At 39.7% G+C, this 25,931-nt stretch overlaps 1 protein-coding gene across 5 annotated transcripts in view; it reads right to left on the bottom strand.

The window, feature by feature from the left end:
• Nucleotides 1-25,931, bottom strand: part of XRN2 (5'-3' exoribonuclease 2) — a 52,693-nt gene that overhangs the window by 8,058 nt on the left and 18,704 nt on the right. For all 5 annotated transcript variants that reach the window (XM_049801118.1, XM_049801119.1, XM_049801121.1 and 2 more), the window contains 12 exons: nt 24,296-24,431; nt 20,634-20,741; nt 20,461-20,550; nt 19,870-19,942; nt 16,304-16,387; nt 15,474-15,571; nt 15,304-15,383; nt 13,413-13,469; nt 11,303-11,371; nt 11,070-11,204; nt 9,540-9,667; nt 3,314-3,374 (listed from right to left, as the gene is read on the bottom strand). In XM_049801118.1, coding sequence (XP_049657075.1) covers nt 3,314-3,374; nt 9,540-9,667; nt 11,070-11,204; nt 11,303-11,371; nt 13,413-13,469; nt 15,304-15,383; nt 15,474-15,571; nt 16,304-16,387; nt 19,870-19,942; nt 20,461-20,550; nt 20,634-20,741; nt 24,296-24,431 — 1,119 coding nt within the window. The remainder of the gene's footprint in view (nt 1-3,313; nt 3,375-9,539; nt 9,668-11,069; nt 11,205-11,302; nt 11,372-13,412; nt 13,470-15,303; nt 15,384-15,473; nt 15,572-16,303; nt 16,388-19,869; nt 19,943-20,460; nt 20,551-20,633; nt 20,742-24,295; nt 24,432-25,931) is intronic.

Below are 25,931 nucleotides of genomic sequence, written 5' to 3'. Positions count from 1 at the left end.
GCATTTTTGCTTTGAGGCCGTCTGAAAAAGTGAAAGTGGTGATTTTCAGTTAGAATCACTACATGTTCTAAGGATAAACCTAGTAGGAAAAGAAGAAGAAAAAAAAAAGCTGCAATGTGTTTTCTGATCTTAAAGTCAGAAAAGCAGCTTACACCTTTTTGCTGCTCTTAATTCACAGAATTATGTAGTATTTTTAAAACCCAAAATTTTAGATTTTCATCTGGTAAACAGAAATCAGGAAGTTATAGTGTCCACAGCACTTGACTTCATGTTTACCTAATGCATGTATTAATTGGTGATTCAAATTACCTGAGGGTAGAGATTTGTATGCAGCAAAGAGCTGTGCCTCATGGGTAACAAAAAAAGAATTGTGCCACTTGGAATATCACATGAGTTCACATTGGCAGAGTTACTCAAATGCGCAAGCCAGAGTTACGTCAACTTATGATTAAACTAAAGCATATACATACAGGATAGCAAAAATACAACTTCAGGAAGCTTTATACAGTAAAACATTTCTGTGTTCCAACCTCAGCCTCTTTGGAAATCTATTCTATGAGCAGGTTAAGCAAAAGGATCTACTTAACCAGATTACAAATTTCCATCAACTAGGAAACCAGGCAGCAAATATACATGTAACCTCTGAAACAAAAGGGATCACCAGCACTGAAGGCAAGAGCACGAAACAATTGTCTGCCATCTCCAGTAACGCAGCCCAGTCAGATCAGGGCCTGAACAGGACATGCTGAAGGTTGTCCTGTTCAGTGGCAACTCACCAGTTTTGTTTTACTTGCTGCACACTGAATTCATCACTAAATTTAAAAGTAAGAAATCTTACACAGGAGACAAGATCATCTGGGCTATGAAGAAGCAGCTTTACACTATTGGGTTTTCTTCCACCCAGGCCTGTGAAGCAGGAGCGTGTTTAGCCCCTGCTGCAGTACTCTATCCCTGAAATAGCACAAAGGCTCAAAGCTTTCCTGGCAGGGACAGGGCTCCTTGCATATCCCTTGCTTGATGTCGCAAATCAAGGATATCGTAGCCTCCTGCCAACCCACTTCATCTGAAAAGGCTGGAGCAGGGGCAGGCCTCCCTCAATTACTTTCTTCCCAGGAGCAGAGGTGATGGAGAACAGAAATTCCTCGCTGCTCTCCCCAGCAGCAACTTGTTGCTCCTGGAACACCTGAAGCTGCAGCAGCAAGCGGGGACAGCCTTGGGGCTAGCGGTACAGGAAACCGGCAGCTCCCCGGGAATTAACTGGGAAACTGAAAACCTCTCGGCTGGGGTGTGGGGGTGTTCAGTTCAACAGGTTCAGCCGCTTTTTCCTACACTAAGCCTATCTATCTTTATGTTTCTGTTTAAACTTTTGCTTAAGTCTCCATCCTTATCTCTGTATGGCAAATAACATCAGCCCTAAGCATCTGTTTGACTTGTTTCCCAAATCAAACACCTGCCAAGAACATGGCAAAATTACTTATCCTCAGCACCAAAACTGGCAAGTTAGTGATTTTCATAAATCAGAGGTATAACAAAGCACCATCAGAGAGGGAAGGCATTGTAAATACACTGTTGTCACTCAAAAGCTAGCACAGCATTCTCCAAGCTTCTCTAAAGCTTATTTTCTAGGCGAAGATGATACATCTTCAATTTAAAGTCACCTCAGGGGACACCAGTTTCCTTAAGTCTGGGAACTGAACAGTGAAGTCAATACCACAACACTAGAAGCACGCTGGACAGGTTAACAGATTGAATCATGAACACCGTCTATCTGCAAAAATGCTCTGAAGTACCTGGACAGTGTGCAGTCACTTCTAAAAATATTAGCGCAAACCAAGCACAGTAATCTTACGATAGGATTCTGATTAGAAAGACAGTAGATTATTACAATTGCAATAAAAATATGTATTTCAAGTGAGAAACAAACAGATTTTCTGGCTGAAAGAAGTTATTTATAGGTGAACTGATAAACTCTTCCACTTTGGAAAAAAAACCAAACACCCCCCCCCCCCCCTCCCCAAACCCCCCCAGCTCCCCCCCAAAAAAACCCACAGCCTGGTAAAATGATAGGAGTATAGCATTACAAAAGTAATGACAAGTTACAGACCTGTAGCAATATTTCACAAAACGGTACTATATAAATTGGATTTAATTAAGATGTAGGAATACCAACTCCCATGGACAAAGTAATATTAAAGTTTGTAATGCAAGATTCATTTATAATGCAATATTCCACATTGACGTGGCACAGGACAAGGGAGCTGGACTTATTTCAATAGGGATCAAAATGGTTGCCATGGAAAGTGTGATTGTGGAGAGCTCAATAAATTCTCCCAAAGCTCGTATTTCCAATGGTTAACATTTGCAAATAAAACCACGAAAAAAAAAAGTGTGCCCCAGAGCAGAAGCTTCAAAGATCTCACATACAGTCTCATTCCTCCATAAATATAAATAAATGTCATTATTCATAGCTTTCACAGGTACACTGGAGTTTATAAAGTCCATCTGACTTAAGAACATACAACCTATCCATGAAGGAACGCATGTAAAACATCCCTTATTATCAAACCATGTCACATTCCTTCTATTCGATGGCACTTATTGGACTGCAGATTCCATAATCCTTCCCTGAGTCCCTTCTGCATTTAATTCAGTTCAGTCTTAAGTAGTTAAAGAAACTGTTTTCAGTGGCAACTAATAACTACTGACCTACAGTGACACTGCCCTACAATAGGCTTGTCAGGCCTGAAAAACTTGTACCAAAGAAGCTGATTAGGACTTCAAGAGGTTTGTAGCAAGAATCAATGGCTAGTCTGTACTAATGCTGCGGTTGCGGCACAGAAATGATAAAAGTGGAACACCATTAGTTATGCCTCATTAAGCTCCACAGCCCTCCTAAAAAGAAATTTGTTTAGCCTGTCCAAAATCTAATGCAGTTTTAAGCTCTCTGTGTTCAATTTCATAGTATCTCAAAAGCTTCAATAAGATAAAGGCCAAAGAACCAAGAACGGTACCAAAGCACCAACAGTAAAGTTAATTTTGAAGTCTGAGTTTTAACGGAAAGTGTTTTTGCCTTCTTTTTTTTTTTAATACAAAGTACTCAAGCCTTTTAAAGGATGAACACCACATAGTGCACTCACAAAATATAAATAAATCATGGACATTAATTAACTTTAAAAAACCTGCTGTACAGCATGATTTCAACAAATTTAAACAAAGTTCAAAACAAAGTGGGGGGGGGAAGTCATGAAGCCTGGCAGAACCAAGTACATCCTCCTGGCCACATTTTACAAAACTTCAATCCCTCCCGCCTTACCTTTGTGGTGTCTGTTGAAACAAGGGCGTAGGACCTCGCCAAGACTCCTGGGGTCTAAGATCTAGAGGGTAAAATAAAACATTAAAATAAAAAAGAGCAAGTATACTTAAAGAACTGTGCTCCATTTATTCTTACACATGCTCAAGAACTTGTTTTAAGAAGTCAAACAGAAAAGCTCAAACTGGATATACTACCACATATATTTCACCAAGTCGTTGGTTAGTACTGCTGATTTTGATAGAGCCCTTATGTCCATCAGTGGCAAGCTTAGTATTAATTAAGAAAAGACAACTTTTTTTTTTTTTCATTATGTCCAATAATCTTCAAGTTATGGGAAGACTGAATTTTAATTGCTAGAACTAGCATTGGTTAGTGCTTGGACACTTCACAGGTATCTTCTCTTGAACTTTAAAAAATGCAAAACCGTGTCTGTTACCATAACTGAAGACTTAATTTAATGTTTACATTACTTACAAGTACATTCATCACTACACTATCTGAAAAACCCCCACTATAGATACATATACACACACACACCGCTGTGCCATCATCATAACACACCATGTTTGTGAGCAACACATATTTAATACTCAAAATATGTGCAAGTTTCCCTCTGATTACGCTAAGTTATTCTATAAAGCAAACTAAAAGAATGACCAGAGCACGTAATAGAGTGAACAGTTCCACTTTATTCACATTTACATATAACTATACAAAATATAGTTATATTTAGGACATATTTAAAGATAGTAAAAATATATAACCTAGACAATGTAATAATAAAAATCTATTAATTATCTCTCAGATAATGTAATCAGACTGAATTAAAGCTTCTGGGGTAAAAACTTGGCCCGAGACCTAGCACTGCAGTTATAAGAAACCGCAGTGAAAAAGACCACCCACTTCTCAATTGTTTCTTCTACCCAAACTAACTCTTTACAATGACATCGCAGTAACAACATTGCTTTAACAGGACATGCAATTAAACAGTTGTTGTTCTTCTAAATAAACTGTTCAGTAAACAGGATAAAAGAAACGGCTAGTCAATAGCTCCCTGGTCAGTCCACAACACTCAAATTGTGCATCAATCAAAAACTTCAGTTTCAGTGACACCTTTGATTATTTTCAATAGTGTTTAAGTGTGACCTAATTTCAACAGCTGGTTCCAAAAGTTGTCTAATGGACGTACTGCGATGGGGCAGTAACACCCTATTAAACTGCCAATATTCAAGTACACTAACGCTTTGCAATAATTTGAAAGAAAAGGGGAAAAAAACCCCAAAAAACAGACAGAGGAAAAATCTGCACTTCTCTCCTAACTCTGGCTGGATTTTCTGCGGGCTGTAATGGTCTGACCCAGACGGAAACCTTTCACGGCAGCACTCCAGCGTGCAGGGGAGAGTGCAGGCAGCCCCCCTTGAAGATAACACCGTTTCATCAGGGGAAATAAATTCTGATCCCCAGCACCATTGCCTTTTTTGCCTGGGCCTCCTCTGGGCAGAGATAATCCAGCCCAGCAATGGCCTGAGCTGCACAGGGATACATGCTGTATTTATTTATTAAACATTACATGCATACTGTTACCGACTGATGCTCATAATCAGGTATAATTGGTTACTTCATATACACTGTAACCAAAACAGTGTAAAGCATCACAAGGACCAAAGATGGATAGTGGCACTTTATACTGATCAGCCTGTGAATTACAAGGACTTTTACATGCATAAACAGGCTGTACTAACACGATGCTTTAGTGATGCCGTGTTTGCTTTTGAATATAAGATTAGTGCAACACAGGAAAACCCAGGCCACCCTTCAGCTACTTTGGGGGAAACGAGCAATTAAGACTCAATGTTAAACTGAAGCTTAAAAAACCAAAATTACAAAGATGAAATTGCTAAAAAAAAAACCCTTAAAAAATAAAAAATTTGGTAAAGCCCAAGAGCATCACTATTTTCAATCAGAAAATATCATAAGATGACTTCAGTTCTAAAAATTTCAAAGTTTCACAGGCACCAGCACCACAGAAATACATGCAACACAAAAGAACTGAGTTCTGCTAAAAACGCTTTCAGATGCCCCAAACCCCTCTATCTGCAGTTACTAATACCTGTTGTTCTTCACCCGCAGCCACCAGGATGAGGGCTAGGTTTTGGCTCTGTCACCACAACCAGACCTGCAAGTCTGCTAGGCCTGGCTCAGTTTTCCTTTTGCTTGCTCTGAGACACAAACTTCCAGAAACCATCCCTGCTATATTCCAGGAAGAATAATGGCCCTGTTTCCCCCCACCTTTCTCCTCTGTGCAGGCTGAGCTAGGCAAGACCCCAAAGCATCTGGACAATTATACAGACTAATAAAGTCTCTCCCTCCCTGGTCAGAACTTCACATTTTAATTGAAGTTTATGAACATATTTTCCATTCCACTGCCAGGGTCAAATGGTGCTCTAGTGAGAAACCCAGTGAGATGATGCTGGTCTCACCCTGGTACAGTGTTCCCCATTCATACAGACCTCTGCTTCAGGGCTAGTCAAAAACATCTATTCTAGTTAATCACTTTCTTCCCATCTGAAAAAGAAAGGACCCAGCTCTCCTGCGGTAACCAGATGTTTTTGCAGCTCTAGGGAACAGTTTAAGGAAGAGTTTAATGAAATCATCCATAAAAACATTGAAAGCCACCTTATTACTATTCATTTGTATAGCTCTGACAGAGAACAATCTTTGAGGGGAAAAAGCTTGGAGCAGTGAATTGCACTTCAAAAAGGTGCAAAATAGGAGAAGAAATGACAATTAATATTTTCTTTAGTCTTCAAAACTTAGGCATTTCCTAGAGCTATAAGGCCAGATAAACTGCCTTCTCTAGCAGCTCCTCAAGTAACAATTTATCTAATCAGTGTGGCAATCAAAGACGAGATTCTGTGTTTACTGATTGCACTAATCAAAATCACTTTTCAAATGCAGCTAATTGACAAGTTTACTGACTGAAATGAAAGTCATAAATCAGGTATCCTGCACTGCAGAAACCAAATATGCCATTCACAGAGTACTGCCATACTGCACTTGACTCCCCAAGTTATCAGCACAGACAATTATTCATCAACTGAAAATTGGCACATCAAAGTCAAATCAGAGAACAACAGTAAGAAACACCCACAGCAGGCTCTTGAGGAAGAGATGGCACTTTGGTTGACCGCATTGCCCTTCTAGAGTCTAATTTTACTTCATCATACATATAAAAACATAATACATAAAATGAAAAGTTATCCGCATCCATCCCACAAAATGTGGGAATTTTAACCACATCAGGTCTAGTTTTTCAGGAACATGTGGGTTCCGGAAGCTTCCCAATCCAATTATGCCACAGCATACAGCTGTTCTCTCACAATTATATGGCTGATGAACACAATTTTGACACAAGAGATAACCTGCCCCATTAAAAACTCAGCATACGCCTTCCTGTTCCTTCTAATTTGATTTTCTAGTTGAAGATATCTGTGCCTTGACAGAGACATTTGTGCCTGAACTGAAGGGGCTGATTGGAAAAGGAAGAAGATAGCTGCACTGTCAGATCTAGGAACACCTTTTGGTACTCCTAGACAGAACGCTGTCTGGGTGAAATTGGCCCATGTGCTCCATTCTGACCACAAATTTCCATCAGAACAAATGCACTGTCCGTGCAGCCTGTTCTTGTTCAATAAGATGACCACCACCTACTGCAGTGAGGTTCAGAGAGTTGTTGACACGCTCCCATCTTGACAGGTTTGCTTCACACTCAGCCCACACAATCCATAATCCAGAATGTGTTATGGTGTCCGGGTGTAGTCCCATTTGCAAAAGCATCCTTCAGTGTGAATGTCAGAAAGACTGATTTCAGCAGAAATTTTGGGCTATGACACTTGGAGGTATTCTTCTAACAAGGGTTTAAGCAAGGGTTTAACCCTTTTACCAGGGTCTCTACCTGGTAAAAGAGGAGTTAAGACACATGCAGCCACTTGGCATCGATTAAGTCAACTGCCACTGTAGTTGGTTGTAAAGAATTCACATTGCAGTCAGTTTAAATCAGAAGTTAATTAGAGTTTAAGACTAATCTCCTGCGACAGCTTGGTATCCTTAGTAGAAGAGGAGGAGAAATACAACAAAATTAACTGACAAAGAATATATTTGCAGCATGTTGCACCGCAGCCTCCCATGAAAACAGTGTGTGTCAGGAACCAGCTTCTCAACTCTGGGATGAAGAGCTCTGGAGAGCAATGGCAGGCGCACAACCCCTGCTTTGTGAAAAAGCCTTTGTACGACAATTGCTGGCGGCGTGCGAAGCAGCGTGCTGCAACGGTGGCTGGAGGGACCAGCAGGTTGACCTGGCACCTCTTTTTGCTGCATGAACAGGAAAGCAGAGATCAACCTCTGCCTAATGGAAAAAGCAGCATTAAGGAAAGTGGCACAACAAAAGAAAGAAAAAAAAGGAAAAAAGCTCAGCCTTGCCTTCAGATTTGCCAGGCACACCTGCAGAACAGCAACTGGGAATGCCAGAGGCAATTTGAGGGTGATGCAAGGGCAGGAAATGAGGAGAGGAAGGGACACATGAAAGAAAGCCACCAGACAGTTTTTCTGAGGCCAACAGATGGACTGGGATTTCATATCCATCAGTGGATTCAAGCCTCCTCAATTTGAAAGAATGATGGCATTGGGGCATATTTGCATGTGGAGTGCTTCCTATACAACACAAGGTGCTCAGATGCCATGAGGCTGAGAGCTTTCTAAGTACCTAATTGGCAAGATCAGCTCCATGTACATAAGGCAGAGAAAACTGCTTTGAAATAAGTATTTCCCACAAAGCGTCAAGACTCGAGCTTCAGAAGACCTGAACAGCAGTATAGGGAGTGATGGGCTCACAAATACTTTCTCTCTCCCCCCCCAACCACACAGACTTTCTCTTTTTGAAGATTAATACAAAAAATGTGATGCCTGTCTGGTAATTCTGCTTTCCCACTCCCCACACTCTTCTCTTTAGATTGTATTTCTTGTTTGTTTAAAAAAACCCCACTCATTTTCCTTTAATCAAAGTTAATAGCTCCAGGCTCTCATACTCAATCTGTCTCTCCACTTAAAATGATCCGATTCCTCACACAAGAAAGCTTCTGCACCCACTACTCAACTACACTTCATCTACTTTGGGACTGGACAATAAGCTTAGTTCAGAGTGGCCATCAATATTATTTATTCGCTGTTTCATACGCAGCAAAAATGTAAATCAAGTATAAAAAGGCTGACAGCTTCACTATGCAGTAATCTGGTCTTCTATATGTGACAAAATGTTGGAGTTCAAACTTCATCTGTGCCAGATGTTTTAACTTCATACACCTGCATAATTCAATATTGCAAGAATTCAGCTGAACAGTGAGAACTTCTTACTTTAAAGCACCTTTTTAGGCAGTTTAGCCAAGTTTCCTCCTGTCTCAATCCCACCATTACAGAAATGCAGCTCCTAATCACAGGCGAAGAGAGAGGACTCTTAACTAGCACCCTTTTTGGGAGCCCTTCATGCAAGCAATTCCCTCCCAGGATGAAGTAGTCCACTTTAGGTCACATGGGATTTGTCTTAGCACTTCCAGTGACTGACCCACTTGTTCACCAAGCCAACAGCAGTGGCATCCCTGACCTCCTGACCAACTCCTACCACCTCTTTGCCAGAAGTTGCAACACCTACCACAGGCAGAAGCGGCCAATACAGGACTGTGAATTAGCGATTTTGTTTCAGTCTGGCATCTCAGCACCGACCACAGCTCTTCTGTCAGTCCTACAATCTCTCCTGACCTGCCACTGTGCCTTGTGCATTAATTATTTTCTGTGGCCAGCACCCTCCTCTTGCTGTTCTCTTCAGACACAGAGCACCAAGCTTCTACAAAGTCTGCTGATGCTGAGATTCAGCCACATACTGAATATGTTCCAGACAATAGACACTAGGAACCCTTAGGAGACAAAATGCTAGTTTACTGCATTTGAATACTGAGCGCAGTATTCAAAATGGGATCCCACTTACAGGCACATAATTACATTTTAGTACATTTCACTACAGCATTCCAATAAAGGAAGAACAATCGAGAAGAACAACACAGGGTTAATGAAGATGGATGCCTGAATCCACTTTTTATTTGTAATAGTGTGACAGACCAAAACAAAATGGAAATATTTTTCAAACTCAGAAATGTAGAAAGCAGAATCCACTTACTTGACAACAATTTAGGAATCTGCTGCTGCCCACTCAGAAGTGGCCTGGTGTACGGGCTCCCGTAAGTTCCAAGAGGTACTGCATTGGCATACATTCCTGGCATCCCTCTTTCCCTTGGCATCGTATGGCTATTATGTGTAGGAAATGGAAACGAAAAAGAATAGGATGTTTTTTTGAACGCCATCTTACAGCACAGCTGCTACCCAGCCCATGAAATGCCCCAGCTCTCTTCAGTGGGTCAGTGGAGATCGGCTCAAGCACGATGCAGTGACTTGCTTACAGACCAGGGTCCCAGGCATACGACCAACAAAGCACATGCTTTGTGAGCTGGTCCCAGCAAAAAAAATTCTGAAGTTTCTATAGCAAACCACAATAAGCAGAAGAACATGTATTCCCTGCAGATTGTGTAAGAGTTCAGTAAAACTTAACTGCTGTCACCTTTCCTAAGAAGTAAGAGTTGATAGAGGTGCGGGATTTGCAAATATTGGTGTATCAGTGTTTGCCAGGCCTTTGCTCTTTTTCCTGTACAGAACTACATTCGCATTAAGCTTTGATGCTTGTGGTGTCTGCCACCCTGGACAGCAATTTAATGAGACATCATATGTGATCAATAACACAGCTTTTTTTTTTTTTTATATAATTACGACATGGAAGAACAGAAGATGGTTTACAAGTGTAGCACTGGAACTATTATGCTTTCCAACACACAAATGGAGGGAAGGGTGTTGCTTTTTCTTCTTCCAGCTCCTCCAGAGCCATAAGATGAAGAAGAAAGTATTTTCTCTTCCTAAAGGGACACTCATGTTCAGCTGCTCACAGAGTTTACTTTTATTTGCTAATAATACAATCTCCTTTAAAACATTACCTTTTCCGGCTCTGAAAAATGCATGGCTCCTTACACTCCCCAGTAAGGAAAAACATTTCATTTTATCTGTAATTCATAACCCCAGCTCATTCTCTCATCCTGCACTCAGAAGCATTCTCGTACTCCACTGAGCATCTGGAAAAGTTACTTGTACTTTGGGAGAACTAATAAAAACTGACTGTGGCAATGCCTTGAAAAGTGACAATCAAACAGAGTGTATGGTGTAACGCACACTTCATATGAGGGTTCTCAAAACTCCTTAATTTTTAAAAGCATAAAAGACATTCCTGTCTTCATAATAGTCTTCATTATCACTTGTGTGCAATATTCTCACTGTACCTTCTGTACTTCAAGCAAGTAACCACCAAACAAGTTGAAAAAAATACAACAGTGGGAAAGCTAGTTAGAAATATTTAGTAGAACCTCCCCCCAAATCAAGAAGAATGCAAGGCATTACTGCAAAATTATAGTAATATACAGTTTTCATCAATACTTAGTTTAAGTATCACATGCCAAAGTTACCAGCATGGAATACCAGTACCTAATCTCCAACAGTCCACTCCCACCCCCTTTGCTGCTGCTTTTTTTTTTTTTTAATTAAAAAAAAGGCAATAAACGAGTAGTCATCTCAGCAAGGCAGCCAGTAACAATGCCACCAGTCTTACCCCAAAGTTCTGAATGCTGACTGGTCCAAGTGGACTGGTTTTCTGTCTCTGTTAAAACTAAGCTGCGGTCTCCAAGGCCTGCCATCATTGTTGGTTTTTTCCCAGTCTCCTGGCTTCAGAACTGGAGCAGGTTTCCTTAATGTTAAAAATAATTCCATAAATACTTATCAGACCAAGTACTCAGATTAATGAAAGAAAATGGACTTATTTGAAAACTGACAACTGATACTTACTTTGCACCAGGTAACACTATAGCCTTGAAAACAAAGTCTTCATCAAATTGTGGATCTTTGAAAGAGATACTAGGAGAAAGTATTTGAGGATTAGGTTTACCTGATAATTAAGACAAGCAAGATTAAACAGTAATTGCTGCTTTATTAACAGTGACGTACACAGTAGAAAATATAAAATTCAAGAACCCATGACTTAAACTGCAAGGTGCGTTTCTTGCACATGGATATACTGACTAATTGGACTCGGACATCTCAATTATTTGCCACGAGGTGACCTTTTTCCTCCCCTGTATCAATAGCCAGTCCAAAAGAAAGTTTAATGTCTAGAAAACAGTTAGTCCTATGTATGGTAATGAAAGTATCTTCTGCAGACCCTTAAGTACAAATCCTCTAGTCAAAGCACTGATTGTACTTATTAAATTTAAAGGCTGCCACAGTATAGACAGGAAGGATAGCAGCTTGCTCTGCAGTCTAGTCAAAAGCATACAAAACTTAGAAGTGGGATTTCCTCAGCCAGGGAGTTTTTATCCCAAAAGGCGGCTTTGCAGTTGCATGCAGTTCCCTTGGAGGGATATATACCCACTTTCAGTGACACCTCACAGACCCTGCATTTTGAGCTGTCTGGTATTACACAAACTAAATAGTAATAGAGCAAAATGTGGCTGAAAGCTTAACTTCTGCTGGTACAATGCATTATATAGCAGGTTGGATTTTCTCTAGGAAAGTTCATCCACAATCCTAGCAATTCCAATCTCCTGGTGTAAGTATCCAGGTCTCAGGTAGGTCCCATGAGGCACATGTTTGAAGTACATGGCACCAACCTGCTTCCTGTTCTCTCACTACCTACCATTTGATATAGAAGAATGCTTGGGATGCCAAGAAAGATAAAAGGAAACAGCTAAGCAGAATAATGTCACTCTTCCAGGTGAAATACATCTGTTTTCCAGCACAGAGAATGAATGAGACTTGAAGGAAAGAGAATAATGGTCCCTTGGAAAATTCAGCCAAAGTCACAAGAACTGAAGAGCAGAATCATGACTGCTCATACTATCTCAAAAGACAGGAAGAAAAATCCTTGCAATGGAGAAACATAAAAACAATTCAAAACTCCTGACAGTGGCAGATAGAAAGGCAAAAACTACCTTTAACTCATCACTCAAAGTAACTAAATCCCCATTTCAGAACATCCTTTCTACAATATCCTGACAAACCACAACTTAACATTTTTTACTGCCTGTAGATAGTTGTTCTAGCTGAACCAAGTTATACCTCCTTGGAAGAAAAAATGATTCAGACGTATCACAAGTGATTTTCAGTGTCTCAAGTATCTTACGTGGCTCAAGAAGTGAAAGGTTATAGGCTCAAGCATTACATACCTATTATACTGTGCCAAATTAAGTGAGAATGACACTAGATCTACAGAAATTTGCTGTCAAGTGCAAGAGTAACTAAAATCTTCTGTGACCACAAAATTTACTCTTGGAAACTCTGCATTGTTTTTTATTCATTATGAAGTCTCTTATTCTCCCAAACATCACATTCAGGCAGATAGTATTATTACTCCTTTACTTCTTAAAGACGTGAAGCTTATATTCTCAGGCATCCCCTGGGAATTGCTAGGAATAAAAATGGATAAAAATCCAAGAGGCAAAAATTAAGAGCTGGAGAGCTTTCAATCAATACCCAATTCTGTCTCAGAGGTTTAAAAGGCTTGATACAGACTATCAAGTTCTGTAGGTGTTGCTCCTTGCTTGCCAAAGACCCAGAAGTCCCAACAGAGAGTGAGCAGAAAAGCAACAGCAGGAAAGATGAGGTGTTTCTGAAGGGATGAAACACGCTGGGTTTGATGAACTGAGAAATGACTATTTTGGACATCCCTGTGGAACGTGCCACTATGCACACTCTGCTTAACCACCCTAACCCAAGCCCGTTGTATTACGTCACCTTGGATTCAATTCTCACAGAAAACCAGAAACGTTTGAAGTAAAAGCTTCAATTTTATTAAGAGATGGGTTCTGTTGCAAACTCAACCACACAAAACACCAGAACAAAATGAGTTTTGATTGCTGTATTTTGTACGCCATTGCATTAAAACCGAAAGTTTACTTACCTGACTGCAGAATTTTGTGCAAGATCACGCAGCATTGGAACAGGAGACTCCACTGTCCTAGAAAAGAGAAAAACCTCTATCAAAATTTTGTAAAACATTTCTCATCATTTGCTCCACTTTCTCTGTTGTTACCACTCCTGTTCTTCTGTTAACTAAGCCTGTGACACATAAAAGGGATTTCAAAATTAACTCGCCTTTCCCCTAAATCAAATACTTCTATAACCAATGGAATTACTGAATCCTTATTTCTTAATGTCACTACTTTTGCAGCTGGTCTGTGTGAATTCTCTAGTGTCTAACAGTGGGTTCACACACTTCCCACTACCCAGCAGCCTGTTTACAAGCCTTAGTACTATTCTGCACCTTGGAAATCTCCCTGTACTGCTAGGGTTTGACTATAAGCAGACAACAGGTCCTAAGAGGGCAGGAGAAGACCAGAGACAGACACACATGCAGACACCAGGAAGACACAAACCTGCTTCTCTAAGACGACGACTTTGAAGTAAAAAAAAATAATTAAATTTAGCTCTTTTACACAGCACTTAGAGTCTCCTTCTAACTGAGATTTAACAGCCTGATGTGCAGTTGCATGTGAACCCTTTCCTTTCCTCCAGAAAACCTTACCCCTTCAATTCAAGCAGACAAACAACACGCTCGAGAAAATTACTCTTAGCAATCAGACAGCAGATTTCTTTGTCCACTCTACTGTGCACAACTGTCGCAGACCCATGTTACACAAAGAGGTCACAAACTGTACGCATGCTGGCTGAATTTGATCCAAATCTTTTTAGCAAAGTAAGACACACTTTGAAGCAGAAATATAAATGCCTGCTCATCTGCACAGAATTCCTAGCAAAATACTTTTCTAGATAAAAAAATACCCATTTCTCACACCCTATCCAGCAAAGACAATGCCAGAAGAGGTTTTTTTTCCTCCATTGCTATTCCCTCCAAGAACAGCTCTGACTTGCTCATATTCTTCACAAGCCATGACAAGAATAGAGAGATGTATATTAGTGAGTGTGACCTAGGATACATTATCTGTCCAACAAAATCAGAGTGTTTGTGCATTTAATGCAAATGAGTTACTGAACACCTGCTTATGCCTCTAAGCAAAGTTAGATAAACAAATGTATATCCTACAATGCAAAGATTACACTGATAATTTCTCAAAATAAATACGTTATCTAGAAAACAAAAAATATTAGCGTTTTTTGTATGCATAGCAGTCTTGAATTTAGTGCTATAGCCTAAATGGAAAACAGCAAAATACATCTAATATATCTTTATCTGGATTTTTCTTTAATGTAATTAAGATTAGCATATAAAAAGCAGAGTTGTTGGGTTGGTTTTCTTTAAATAGCATGCACTATTGGAAATTACATCAGACTGCACTAAATTAACATTCATACAAAAGCAAAGAAGCCAAAACGACATGACTTTACTCAATAAGGCCACTGATCACTACTACTTTTATTATATAGGCCCTGTTTACCTATTAAAGTTTGAACATCACTAAATACATAAAAAATAGTTTTCCATAGATGAAATGACAAACAAAAAAAGATTCATCAGCCATTAAACACACACATTAGAGTGCTTTAAAGATTTCTGATGCTGCCTTAAAAGCCTAGTTCTGAAATAAATAAACATAAAATAGGATCGTAGAATGCAAGTTTTACTTGCTTGGTTTTTTACATACGCTGATGATAATTCACACCTACTATGAAACCTAGTGGAAAGCATGTTTAGCCTCAGAACTAAATGCATTGCCTTGTCAGAGGTTTTAGGTTTCTCATTGTGGGCACAAAGATATTTTTATTTAACTGCAGACATAACTGAAGGAAATGTCCTTTAGCATCAAACAACCCATACTAAAAGACATACTCACTGATCTGGAAGAACAGCATTTTCATTCAGTGTAAGCTTTCCCTGGATTCCATGGCACAGCTCTGGGGGTATATCCACTGGCTATGGGAAAAATAATTTTTCAGCTGAAGCGCTTTATTAGACCTCCAACCTCAACAGTTACACAATCCCTTAAGAACAACTACAACCTACCTCTGTATTTTTGGTCTTGTACTGTTCTACAATAAAGTCACAAAGTGGATGGTGTTTTCCAACAAAGAGAACATCACCACCAAGGCTATTTCTTCTGCCTAGAAAAGATGAAGAGAATGGGCTAAGAGTTCAGAGCAAATAGGGAAGGAAGGAATACAGCAGACCAGCACACTGCACTGTTGACATCTCCACAAAAGGAAAGCTTGACTGTGATTTAGGAGAAAGCTTTGAACATTCCTTGAGAGTGTTGGAAAGACAGCATCTTTGCCCAGAACAGGACGTCTTTGGTCACAAGGGTGGTTGGCAGACAGTAAAACAATGGGAATCTTGTGTTCAATGCAGTTACCTACGAGAACCAGCTATTATCTTTGTACAATGGAGAAAATAACAAGTACATTTGCCTACATAAGCTGAACATAAAGCTTCACATATCGTAACCAGAGACAGCCAGCCTACTGGTCAGAACAGCCAATACACCTATCAAGTTTTACCATCAACTCTAACCTTGGAAACAGAGTTTATTCTTTTGATTACAACATAGTCATCTAACAAATACTTTGACAGTGTATACTGGTAGAAGCTTTTCATACAATGAAGCTACCATCTAATTTTCAGGTTAAGTCTTCTGCAGGTCTACTTGAGTAAAAGAAAAGTAAGTGAAAGCTACAAAACCAAACCCATTGAGGATCATTCTAATTACCAGCACCATCCATGAAGAAGAGGCTATAGCCTGCCATAATTCAATCCAACCAAATGTCTATTACACCTTGCTTATTCAGGGTGAAACACAGTAGTAATAAGAAGTTATAACAAAATACCATAATTCTTACTTTCTTCAGGAGTGAGGTCAGGGTAGACTTCTTCCAGGGCAGCTCTAAGTCGTCGCTCATCAACAAATGGCAATAACGCAACACCTAGTAAAACCAAAACATTATTTTTTCCAGACTTGTTGGGGATAAAAATAAACAAAACCAACAACAACAACAAAAAGACACTAGCATGGAAAGTGCCAATAGAATCTCCATCCAAGAAACAACTGTTGTTGCAGTCACAGAAAAGAAAACCCTACATTTTCAGAAGTTGTGACCCTGCAGGCTGTTTAGAGAAAAACAGTTCGGTGGTGGTGCAGGTTGAAAAGGGAAAGTTATCTCCAAGCACCCCTTCATTCTCCTCCTCCCCCCCAGTCCTGGGCAGGCACTGAGAAGCAGTAACCTCTACCAACACCTGCCTCAAGATAAGCTCAGTAACAGTCATTATTTGTCTCATTTGCTACAGATACTCCCCTGACAGAACTCAATGCTACTTTATTCAAATTAATTTATTAAGAGACAACAATGGAAGAAATCACTCCAAGTTCAGAGATGAGGTGATACAGATATTATCCATTAGGGACTATTCACACCAGCTATTAATTTTACTCCAAGATAACATGGAGGCTCCTCTCAGGATCAAAATCCCTCACTAAGGAGCACATCTCAGAGCCCACTCAATCACACTGGATGAAACTGGAGAACAGCCTTCCCTGGTGTGCTTCTGTATATGTTTTCTTCTATTACAAAATAAAAAAAAGCACTAAGAAATTTACTATGAAGATTCTTCAAAGATCTACTTCTGTTACCCTTTTATTGGTTGGAATCTAGAGTAATTATTTTAGTTTTTATTTTACTTCCCTTAGCATGAAAACTAGAGCTTTTTCTGAACAAGATGACAGTAAAGGTTTTCTACTAAACTAATATTCAGAGTTTCACATTTGTACCCATACCAGTTCTACCAGTGGGCAGATCTCAGACATATTTGTCATCACTTTAAGGTACAAAATTCACAGAGACTTTGGACTTCCACAGACTTAGATTCCCAATCTAAAACTTGGTCTGCCTGAAACACTTTTGCTTCAGAAGTTAGATCTTTATATGGCTTTATTAAAACAAGTACTATTGTCCTGGAGCTGAAGGAAAGGGGACAACCTAAAAGTGTAATTTCACCAGAAGCTCATACCCTCTCCTAACAAAACCAGTTTGGAACAAACCATAAACGAAGTGTTAAATATGTTAGAAGTTTAACTGAATCAGAATTTTATTTAGCGTACTGTAAAATAATGAGGAGCAGAGCTGTACAGCCCGCTGTTGCCAACCTCACCAAAATCTGCACTGTCCCTGCTTATGAAGTATAAGGATCATCTTCAGGCAGACTGACTACCGCTTTATCAAAGACAGCACCAGACCTCAGCCAAGGTCAAATTTCAGCTGGAACATAACTACTTGTGAAGAGAAACAGTGATAGGCCTACTCTAGAAAACAAACAATTTATTTTCACCTTCACAACACGCTGGTGGAATGACAACAAAATAGGAGGTGTTCATAACCCAGGAGATCACAAAAAGGATCAATGCTGAGTTTTCAGAAGCATAATAACATCTCTAAGAGGAAGAGCTTCAAACACTTCGTTAAGAGGACAAGGTATACTAGGTGCTTTTTAACCAAGATAGTCTGTACTTCCAGCTTGCAAAATATTTCTTGTTTCACAACTGCCTCTTAAACATGAGAATCCTAGATGTTAATCCAGAACAAAGAATTTACAATGCAATTAAGCATTAAATGAATCAAAAGTAATGTTACAGTCCACAGAAAGCATGCAGGAGCTACTTAAGACATTACTGCTTTATACTGTAGATTTGATAACTGGACAAACAGACTAAGGACAGTTGCCAGAATTACAACAGGGGTAAGAAAGGGCTTCACGTTATAGAGGGAAAACCTGCTATGCAACACATCTCACAATACCTAGGAATATTCGCTCTGATTTTGGAACACTGTCCCGAGTAAGATACTCATAGGTCTAACTGTGGCTATTTCAAAGCATAGGTGAGCTGCCTCGGAGGAAGATCACAGAACTGTTGATGTCAGCAGGAACCCCTGGACTTCAGGGTATTAGCGGGTGAAAAACCGAATGTGAACCAGCAATGTGCGCCTGCAGCCCAGAAAGCCAATGGCATTCTGGGCTGCATCCAAAGAAGCGTGACCCAGCAGGTCAAAGGAGGTGATTCTCCCCCTCTACTCTGCTCTGGTGAGACCCCACCTGCAGTATTGCATCCAGCTTTGGGATCCCCAACAAAAGAAGGACATGGACCTGTTGGAACAAGTCCAGAGGAGGGCCACAAAGATGATCAGAGGGCTAGAGCACCTCCCCTGTGAGGGGAGATAGGCTGAGAGAGCTGGGGTTGTTCAGCCTGGAGAAGAGAAGGCTCTGGGGAGACCTTCTAGCAGCCTTCCAGTACTTAAGGGGGGGCCTACAGGAAAAATGGGGAGGGAGTCTTTATCAGGGAATGTAGTGATAGGACAAGGGGTAATGGTTTTTTAACTGAAAGAGGGTAGATTTCAATTAGATATTAGGAAAAAAATTCTTCACTGTGAGGGTGGTAAGACACTGGGGCAGGTTGCTCAGAGAAGTTGTGGATGCCCCTATCCTTGGAAATGTTCAAGCTCAGGCTGGATGGGGCTTGGAACAACCTGGTCTAGTGGAAGGTGTTCCTGCCCATGGCAGGGGGGTTGGCGCTAGATGATCTTTAAGGTCCCTTCCAACCCAAACCATTCCATGGTCACCTAGTCCACCCCTTCTGCTCCAGCACGGTCATGGGCTGCTCAGGTTGCCCCGAGTAGGGTTCCCAGGACCATGTCCAGCTGGGTTTGGAGTATCTCCAAGGATGGAGACTCCACAGCCTCTCTGGGCAACATGTTCCAGTGTCTGACCACCCTCAGAGTAAAAATGTGCTTTCTTATGCTCAGATGGAATTTCGTGTGTTTCATTTTGTGCCCAAATAATTCTTTATACCTATAAATGAGATGTTACATTATTAGCTGTATAGTGTAACCAGCCACAAAATTTGACGGACCTTTAAAATTAATAGTCTCTAAAGAAAGAAGACGCTGCATTAAATACTGTAGCTGTTTCTTCATTCTTTCTAGGCATCCAAATATTTTTATATTCCCCAAAGCATTTTTCACAAGGTACTAATGAGCCACTGATTGAACAGAACAAGATCCATTAATTAAATGCAAACGAGACAAAAGACAATTACACATTAAGGCTGATAAAAATAGAAAAATGATTACTCTAGATCAGGACAAATTAACAAATCTAGAATGACTGCTGAAATTAATAATAATCATTGCCAATCCTAAATCAGTTACTGAGCCATAATTTGTTCTTCATACTAATTTCTTTTAAAAAATATACCTGCTGCAAAATACTTCTCCCCCCACATGAAGTAACACAAGTTAGTAACTTGGTGCGTCATTATCTCACTAAGATAATTTTCCATTTTCTTCATATTTTTACATAGATTCTTAAGACTAAGGTCAGTATACTACAGCTCAAAAAAAGAAAGTTGAAATTTCACCTTGCCAAGCATATTTCTTCCCATTTAAATCAATAGCAAAATCTTCAGGGTAGAAGTCAATTATGCTTGATTCCTGTATTTGAGGGAAAAAAAAATATCATTAAAGCTAATTAATTGATTCAGAATGCCATGTAGTACTGTACTTCGCAGAGGGTGAGCAAACACAAAGCTAAGGAGGATGCAAAGAACTTTGACTAATAGAAACATCTTTTATTAAATGCTATTTAAACATGAAGTGTGGTAGGGCTCTTCCATTACTTAGAGTATCAAAACAAGAAATTAAGCAGGATAGAATAATTCCAGATAACTGAGTTAAGGTATCTGCTCCCCAGTCAAGTTTTGCAAGGTTTCTATAAGAAAGTAAAGAATCTTACTAAAGCATAAGAGAGTCAGGAAATATTTTTTTCTCACTGAAACATCTGAATTCAAAGAATCACTTTTAAGGATCTTTGAAGAATCTCTGCAATATACCAAAAATGTTCCCTCCTGGTCTCCATTATTTTTCTGCCTGAAGTAAGAAGGAGCAAATCATGCTCACACAACTGCAAGACAACATAACCTTACAGAGAAGAATACAACAAGGCCTCTTACCGGATCTGTCATGAGCTTCCTCCATGTTGGCGGCAGAAAATTTCCACTTGCAGCTGGAAATACTCCCATAAGTTGTTCAAGAGGCTTAAACTGTTGAAATTAAACAAGCAGATGTAGGACACTTCTAATGAACTGTTAAATCACAAATAAATAAATAAATAAAGATGCCCTACCGGTTTTGAGCCTTTCTCAAAATCTGAAGGCATGTCTGCAATACCCTCAAAGTCAGAAGCAAACGGAGCATAGTGAAAAGGGTAATACCAGTTCCAGGATGCACAGCCCTAGGATAAAGAAACAAGAGGAACAAAATCAGACAAATCAGAAAAGTAAAATAAAAAAAATAAAAATCATGTAGCCCAGTCACTAAAGACGACAAAATTTAGCCCAGCATCAACCAGGAGAAAGAGGAGTCCCCATGATTAGAAAAGAAAGAGCTCTTGCCTCTAAAGGTACTCTGGACTTCAGGTTGGGACTTAACTTTTCATAGCCAGACTAGAGCGAGTGAGTTCACTGGACAGTGAATGGAGACCTCGGGCATTTCCTCGGCAGCACAGAACAGCAGATAGACTTCTATGCCAAAGTACTCTTGCTATGTGCTAGGTTTGAGTCACTAAGGGAGACAGCCAAAGAGACAGGACCTAGCACCAGAACGACACAAAAGACCTTACAGCAGAATCTTAACCTTAGCTTCAGGACACCGTAATGTACCTCATGCCTTTTTCCTCCCCCTTGAGAAAAAACACACGAGCATGTGCACAAAGTCCAATAAAACCAAGCAAAAAAATTTCTTGCAAAGAGTAGGAAATCACAGTCTATCCATACAGTTAACCAGTCTCTGGGGCTAAGCTGAGGAGCCTGTAACAACTGGACACATTTTCAACTTGTGTAGAGTTGCTACCACATCTCGAACAGGGAAATACACACGGATGACACAGAGAGGAAATTTCCAAGTTCTCTGTAATTGTATAAATGGCAGAATCGTGCCAGTCAGAAAGCCATTACAGAGGTCTCAATAAGAACAGAAGTAGTATTTTTCTGGCAGCACACAGTTTGCGCTACTGTTTATCAATGCAAAATCTCACCGCTAACTTAGGAATATGCGGGACCAGAGAACCCCCATACGATACACTCTACAAGGTGTGAAAATGTGAACAATATTTGTTGCAGGTTTAAAAGTATTCTTAACTGTTACTTTTCTAATACACACTTTGAGTAACATTTTGCTTTTCCCCTCTTATTCTTTTGTCTTGAATATTGGGAAATACAAAGTGCATTCACTTCAAAGAGGCAAAATAATCCTCAAAAAGGAGAAAAAGTAAACTCAAAACATATCAGAACACGATGCACTCTGTAAAGGAAATGTGGCTTTAGAAGGTCTAAGTCAAGTTTTCACCTCCTCAGCTATTTTTCTTAGCAGTACCACTTGAAACAAAAGCCTACTATTTTGACTTCCAATTCTGAATAAGTAAATGTCAATGAGACTCCTCCAGTGTTATTTTTGGTATAAAATTACAGAGAATGTAATTATTATATGTAATTCTTCAGATGGTCTCAGTATGTTTCAAAAGCCAGGTGGATTGTTTCTTTCCTCCCCCCCCTTTCTTTTTTTTTTTTTTCCCCTTTCCAAACAGATGTTCCCACTAGTGGAACATGATCTGCATTATTAGCTTTTTATAAGAATAGAAAAGCACATAATGTATTCTGTCAGAAGTTTTATGGACAATGAACAGTAGTTATTGGAAGCAATTCTTATTATGGTAAAAAAGAAAAAACCCCACCCAACCAAAAACCATCAAGTGAACCTGTTTTGAAATTCCCCCAGTCCAACAGCTTCCTAATCTAACTTCCATATGGGCAGAAAGTGATTTGATTGCTGCTCCATACCGATCCAACAGACTGCCCACGTATAGCAGGTTACAGTATCCTGCCTACACACAGTTCTGTTATGCGAGTATAAACAGCAGCACATGCAAGTATTTCATTGCTGCGCTATTTTAAGTCTGCAATGGAATTTTTATAAGGTCTAGAGAGAGACTTGCCTTCTTTTCGAATAATCTGAATATGAAGCAAAACAGCAAAACCAAAGCCTTAACGTTTCTGTACTTTCATCAAGTTTTCCTTTGGAACATTTCTAAACCAGAAAATATTTCTGTACAGTCACTTTTCCTTGACCAATCCTTCTCAATTTTCGTGAGAGCACTGTGGTCCTGCCTGAAGTTGCTGTCAACCTCACAGATTTATTTTCTTTGCAACTGTAATCATCTGTCACTTCTATATGCATCAGTCACTTCAGCCACCACATCTACAAACTCAGAAGGACAAGAAATCACCTACATAGATCTCAATAACTACATTCGTTTTACAAGCTAAACTAGCAAGTGTTGCATAGGGACTTGCCCATATTGTTTTAAGTTTGGTATATGCCTGTCTTCCAGCTCCTATACATTTAAACCCACAAATTTCTCAACTGTGCACATGCAAACGCAACCCCGGTTTGAACAGTTGCAAAAGCACACAATGATGTCTGCACAAGGCCATGGCCACAGATCACAAAGCAATGAATGCGCAGCCCATGCACACTTCTTTGCATAAAACAAACTTAATTTTACAACAAACTTAATTTTACAATCTTCACATGAGTATAAATATTTTGGTCATCTTGTAAATATTATCTCAGTTTTGCCATATACTTCCTTCCTCTAAGCTCTTCAGTTTTCCTTAAAATCCAGACTTTTGCAGTGGTTTTGTACTCCTGCATTACTGAAGGTCACACTGACAGTTTTCCACCAAGTCGACACCTACAGCTAATCTGAAGATTCGTTTATACACTCTGAAGACATACGGGCATATATAGAGTTCTAGGAATGTATCTTGCCACGGTTAACAGGAACACTGTTTGCTTTCAGCAGACCTTAACTGTACGCACGATCATGGGAATTTCCACCTATAGGTGGAAATAGGTGTCCAGGTGACATTTGTCCCTTGCAAAAGGAGCTACAGAGCTGAGCTTCCCTGCAGATCAACTGCAACAGACTTGCAAACCTTAAACCCTGTGATAACATGCAAGTCGGAGCCCAAACTCAACTAATGAATACAGTGGAAGGGAAGGGAACGTACTCCCGTTTTGTTCCCAAGGTGGCGGTGGGGGGGGGGAGTGGGGAAAGAAGTACACAGTAAAATAAACTAACTTTAAGACTGCATAGTTTTTTGCAGGCATGTGAGGTATTTGCCCTGCCTGTGCTCTAAGTTGGGCAGGTGTGAGCCACCTATGAAAAAATGTGCAGTTTTATTAAACATGGCACTGCGCTCAAGCTACAAAGCCCTGCTGAGACAGATGAACTTCATCAGTTCAAGCACATTCTGTTCCCAGGTCGCACACAAAATAGAACTTACTTTGTCTTCAGGGCACGAAGCTAGTTATTAACCATCAGTGCAACAAACCCCAATATGTCTAACTAATCTCTCGCCAATCTGACATCTCAATTATCGAAAGATTTAAATCCGATACAGATTACTTCAATCACAATACACTTCATAGGACATCATTACAATCTATGGAGGAGACTGACAACTTTGCTCCTTTCAAATTCTTACTAGCATTTCACAGGCTTTGCCCTTTGTTCACTCATTTAGTCATCTGCAATTTCACTATGCATGGCTATGCATTGCAAAGGAAAAATATGCATCAGTCCTTAACAAACTAACAAGCGCTGTTACTGTGAGAAACAAAAACTGCATTCAAATCTTGAGTGTCAAATAGATTGGGCACCCTGAAAAGAAATAGGTTGCAGACACAAAAGAAGACTGAAGTTTCAGAGATGAAATTTTTAAGTACCTGATAATAATATCTGAGAACCCAGCAGAGCCCTTCCACATAGGACTGTACAACTTTACGACGGAATTTCTCATCAGATGCATCAACATCAAATTTGTTCTTATAGTAGCGCTGTTTCCAACCAGTTTCCCATAACCTGTATAACAAACACCAAAAGATGTCAATACATGTTAATATATGCACATTTACATATTTGAATTAAAGTATAAGCCAAAGTCACTCGCTACTTCAATTCCCATTTTCATACGATTTAAATGAAAGCATAAAAACTGATACTCAACAGCAAGAGAATAAAATTTGATGGTTGGCATCATAGAAAATCCAGATTAAATTCTGAAGCTACCATCCCGATAAACATGTCTTCAAAGTACTTATTAGAAGCAGGGTAGATTTTCAAACACGTGCGTGCTGCTGTCACGATTTTTCAGAACAATATTGTTCCTAGTCAGCAATTTCATCTTTCTTGTCAGGAATCTACTATCAGAACTGCCATTTGAACTTTGCTCTTTAACTCTTCCAACCACTAGAAAGAGAACAAACTCTTCCCCTTCCTTATTTTGTTTAAGCTACCCTAGGCCAAATCTTTATCTTACTGGAATATCTTCTCACATCAAGTTCATTCCTCTATTCTTAATGGCCCTCTCAAGCAGTAAAGTGATATAGTTTCTGTGCTACTCAAAATATAAAGTAAGCAAATAGATAATAAGCAGCAGCAGCTTGATTTCTATATTATATTGCTGTTCAGACAAGCTATGATTATCAGCAGAATTATATGCAACTCAGGAATCCTGTGCTTGCTGGCTCACATCAGACAAGTTCCCTTTTACACAGGGATTTTCAATCTTTCATGCCAGTGATGGATACTGGAGTCAAAAGAGCCATCTCAGACACCATTTATCCTTACTTCACACAGCTCCCCCTTATGTCTGTCTACAGATGGGGCAGGGGAAGACAACGACTTGCTCATCTTTGACATACAAGCATCTGAATCCGACAGCTCTACTGTATAACGTTAGGAACAATGTGAATAATATGCTATATTGTGCCACATTTCTAGCAAGAATGTTCTGTGAAGATTAACAGTAAGCACAGACCATAGGCTCCTCGCAAAACTGAAAAGGCAGAGGGAACGCAGCTGTGTAGGGCATGGGCAGCAACAGGAATGACTGCCTACAGACTCCAGAACTTTTCCTCCTTGGACATTTTGTCTGCTTACTACATCTGCTGTGCCTCCTGTCATTCAATAGGTGACGTCAATTTTGAGAGAACAGTTGTGCCACAAGCAAGCCATATATTAAAATGCACATGAAACTTCAATTTGTTAGTCCTAACAGACATGACGTAACCTTGGGGGAAATTCCAGTCCGATTCAGAGTCTACCATCGAAAAAGCTAGTTTAAGTAATGGAAAGATTAAGATCTACTTAACACTTGTTTCAGTCATGATGTCATGCTTCAGAACTGGCCTCCCTCATAAAACTATTTGGGTTGTTTGTTTTGTTAGTTTGTTGTTGTTTTTTTTTAATTTAAACCTACCTATTATTCACCATAGTGCATGCATTTTACACACACATATCTCAAAGTTCACATGAATTTTGGTATTCAAGTGAACTAGAGTAAAGCAAATTACAACTCTG

The sequence above is a fragment of the Accipiter gentilis genome, chromosome 5 (genome assembly GCF_929443795.1).
Source record: "Accipiter gentilis chromosome 5, bAccGen1.1, whole genome shotgun sequence".
Taxonomy (NCBI): domain Eukaryota; kingdom Metazoa; phylum Chordata; class Aves; order Accipitriformes; family Accipitridae; genus Astur; species Astur gentilis.
The sequence above is the reverse complement of the archived record's forward strand: the minus strand, read 5'-3'. Positions and strand labels throughout refer to the sequence as shown.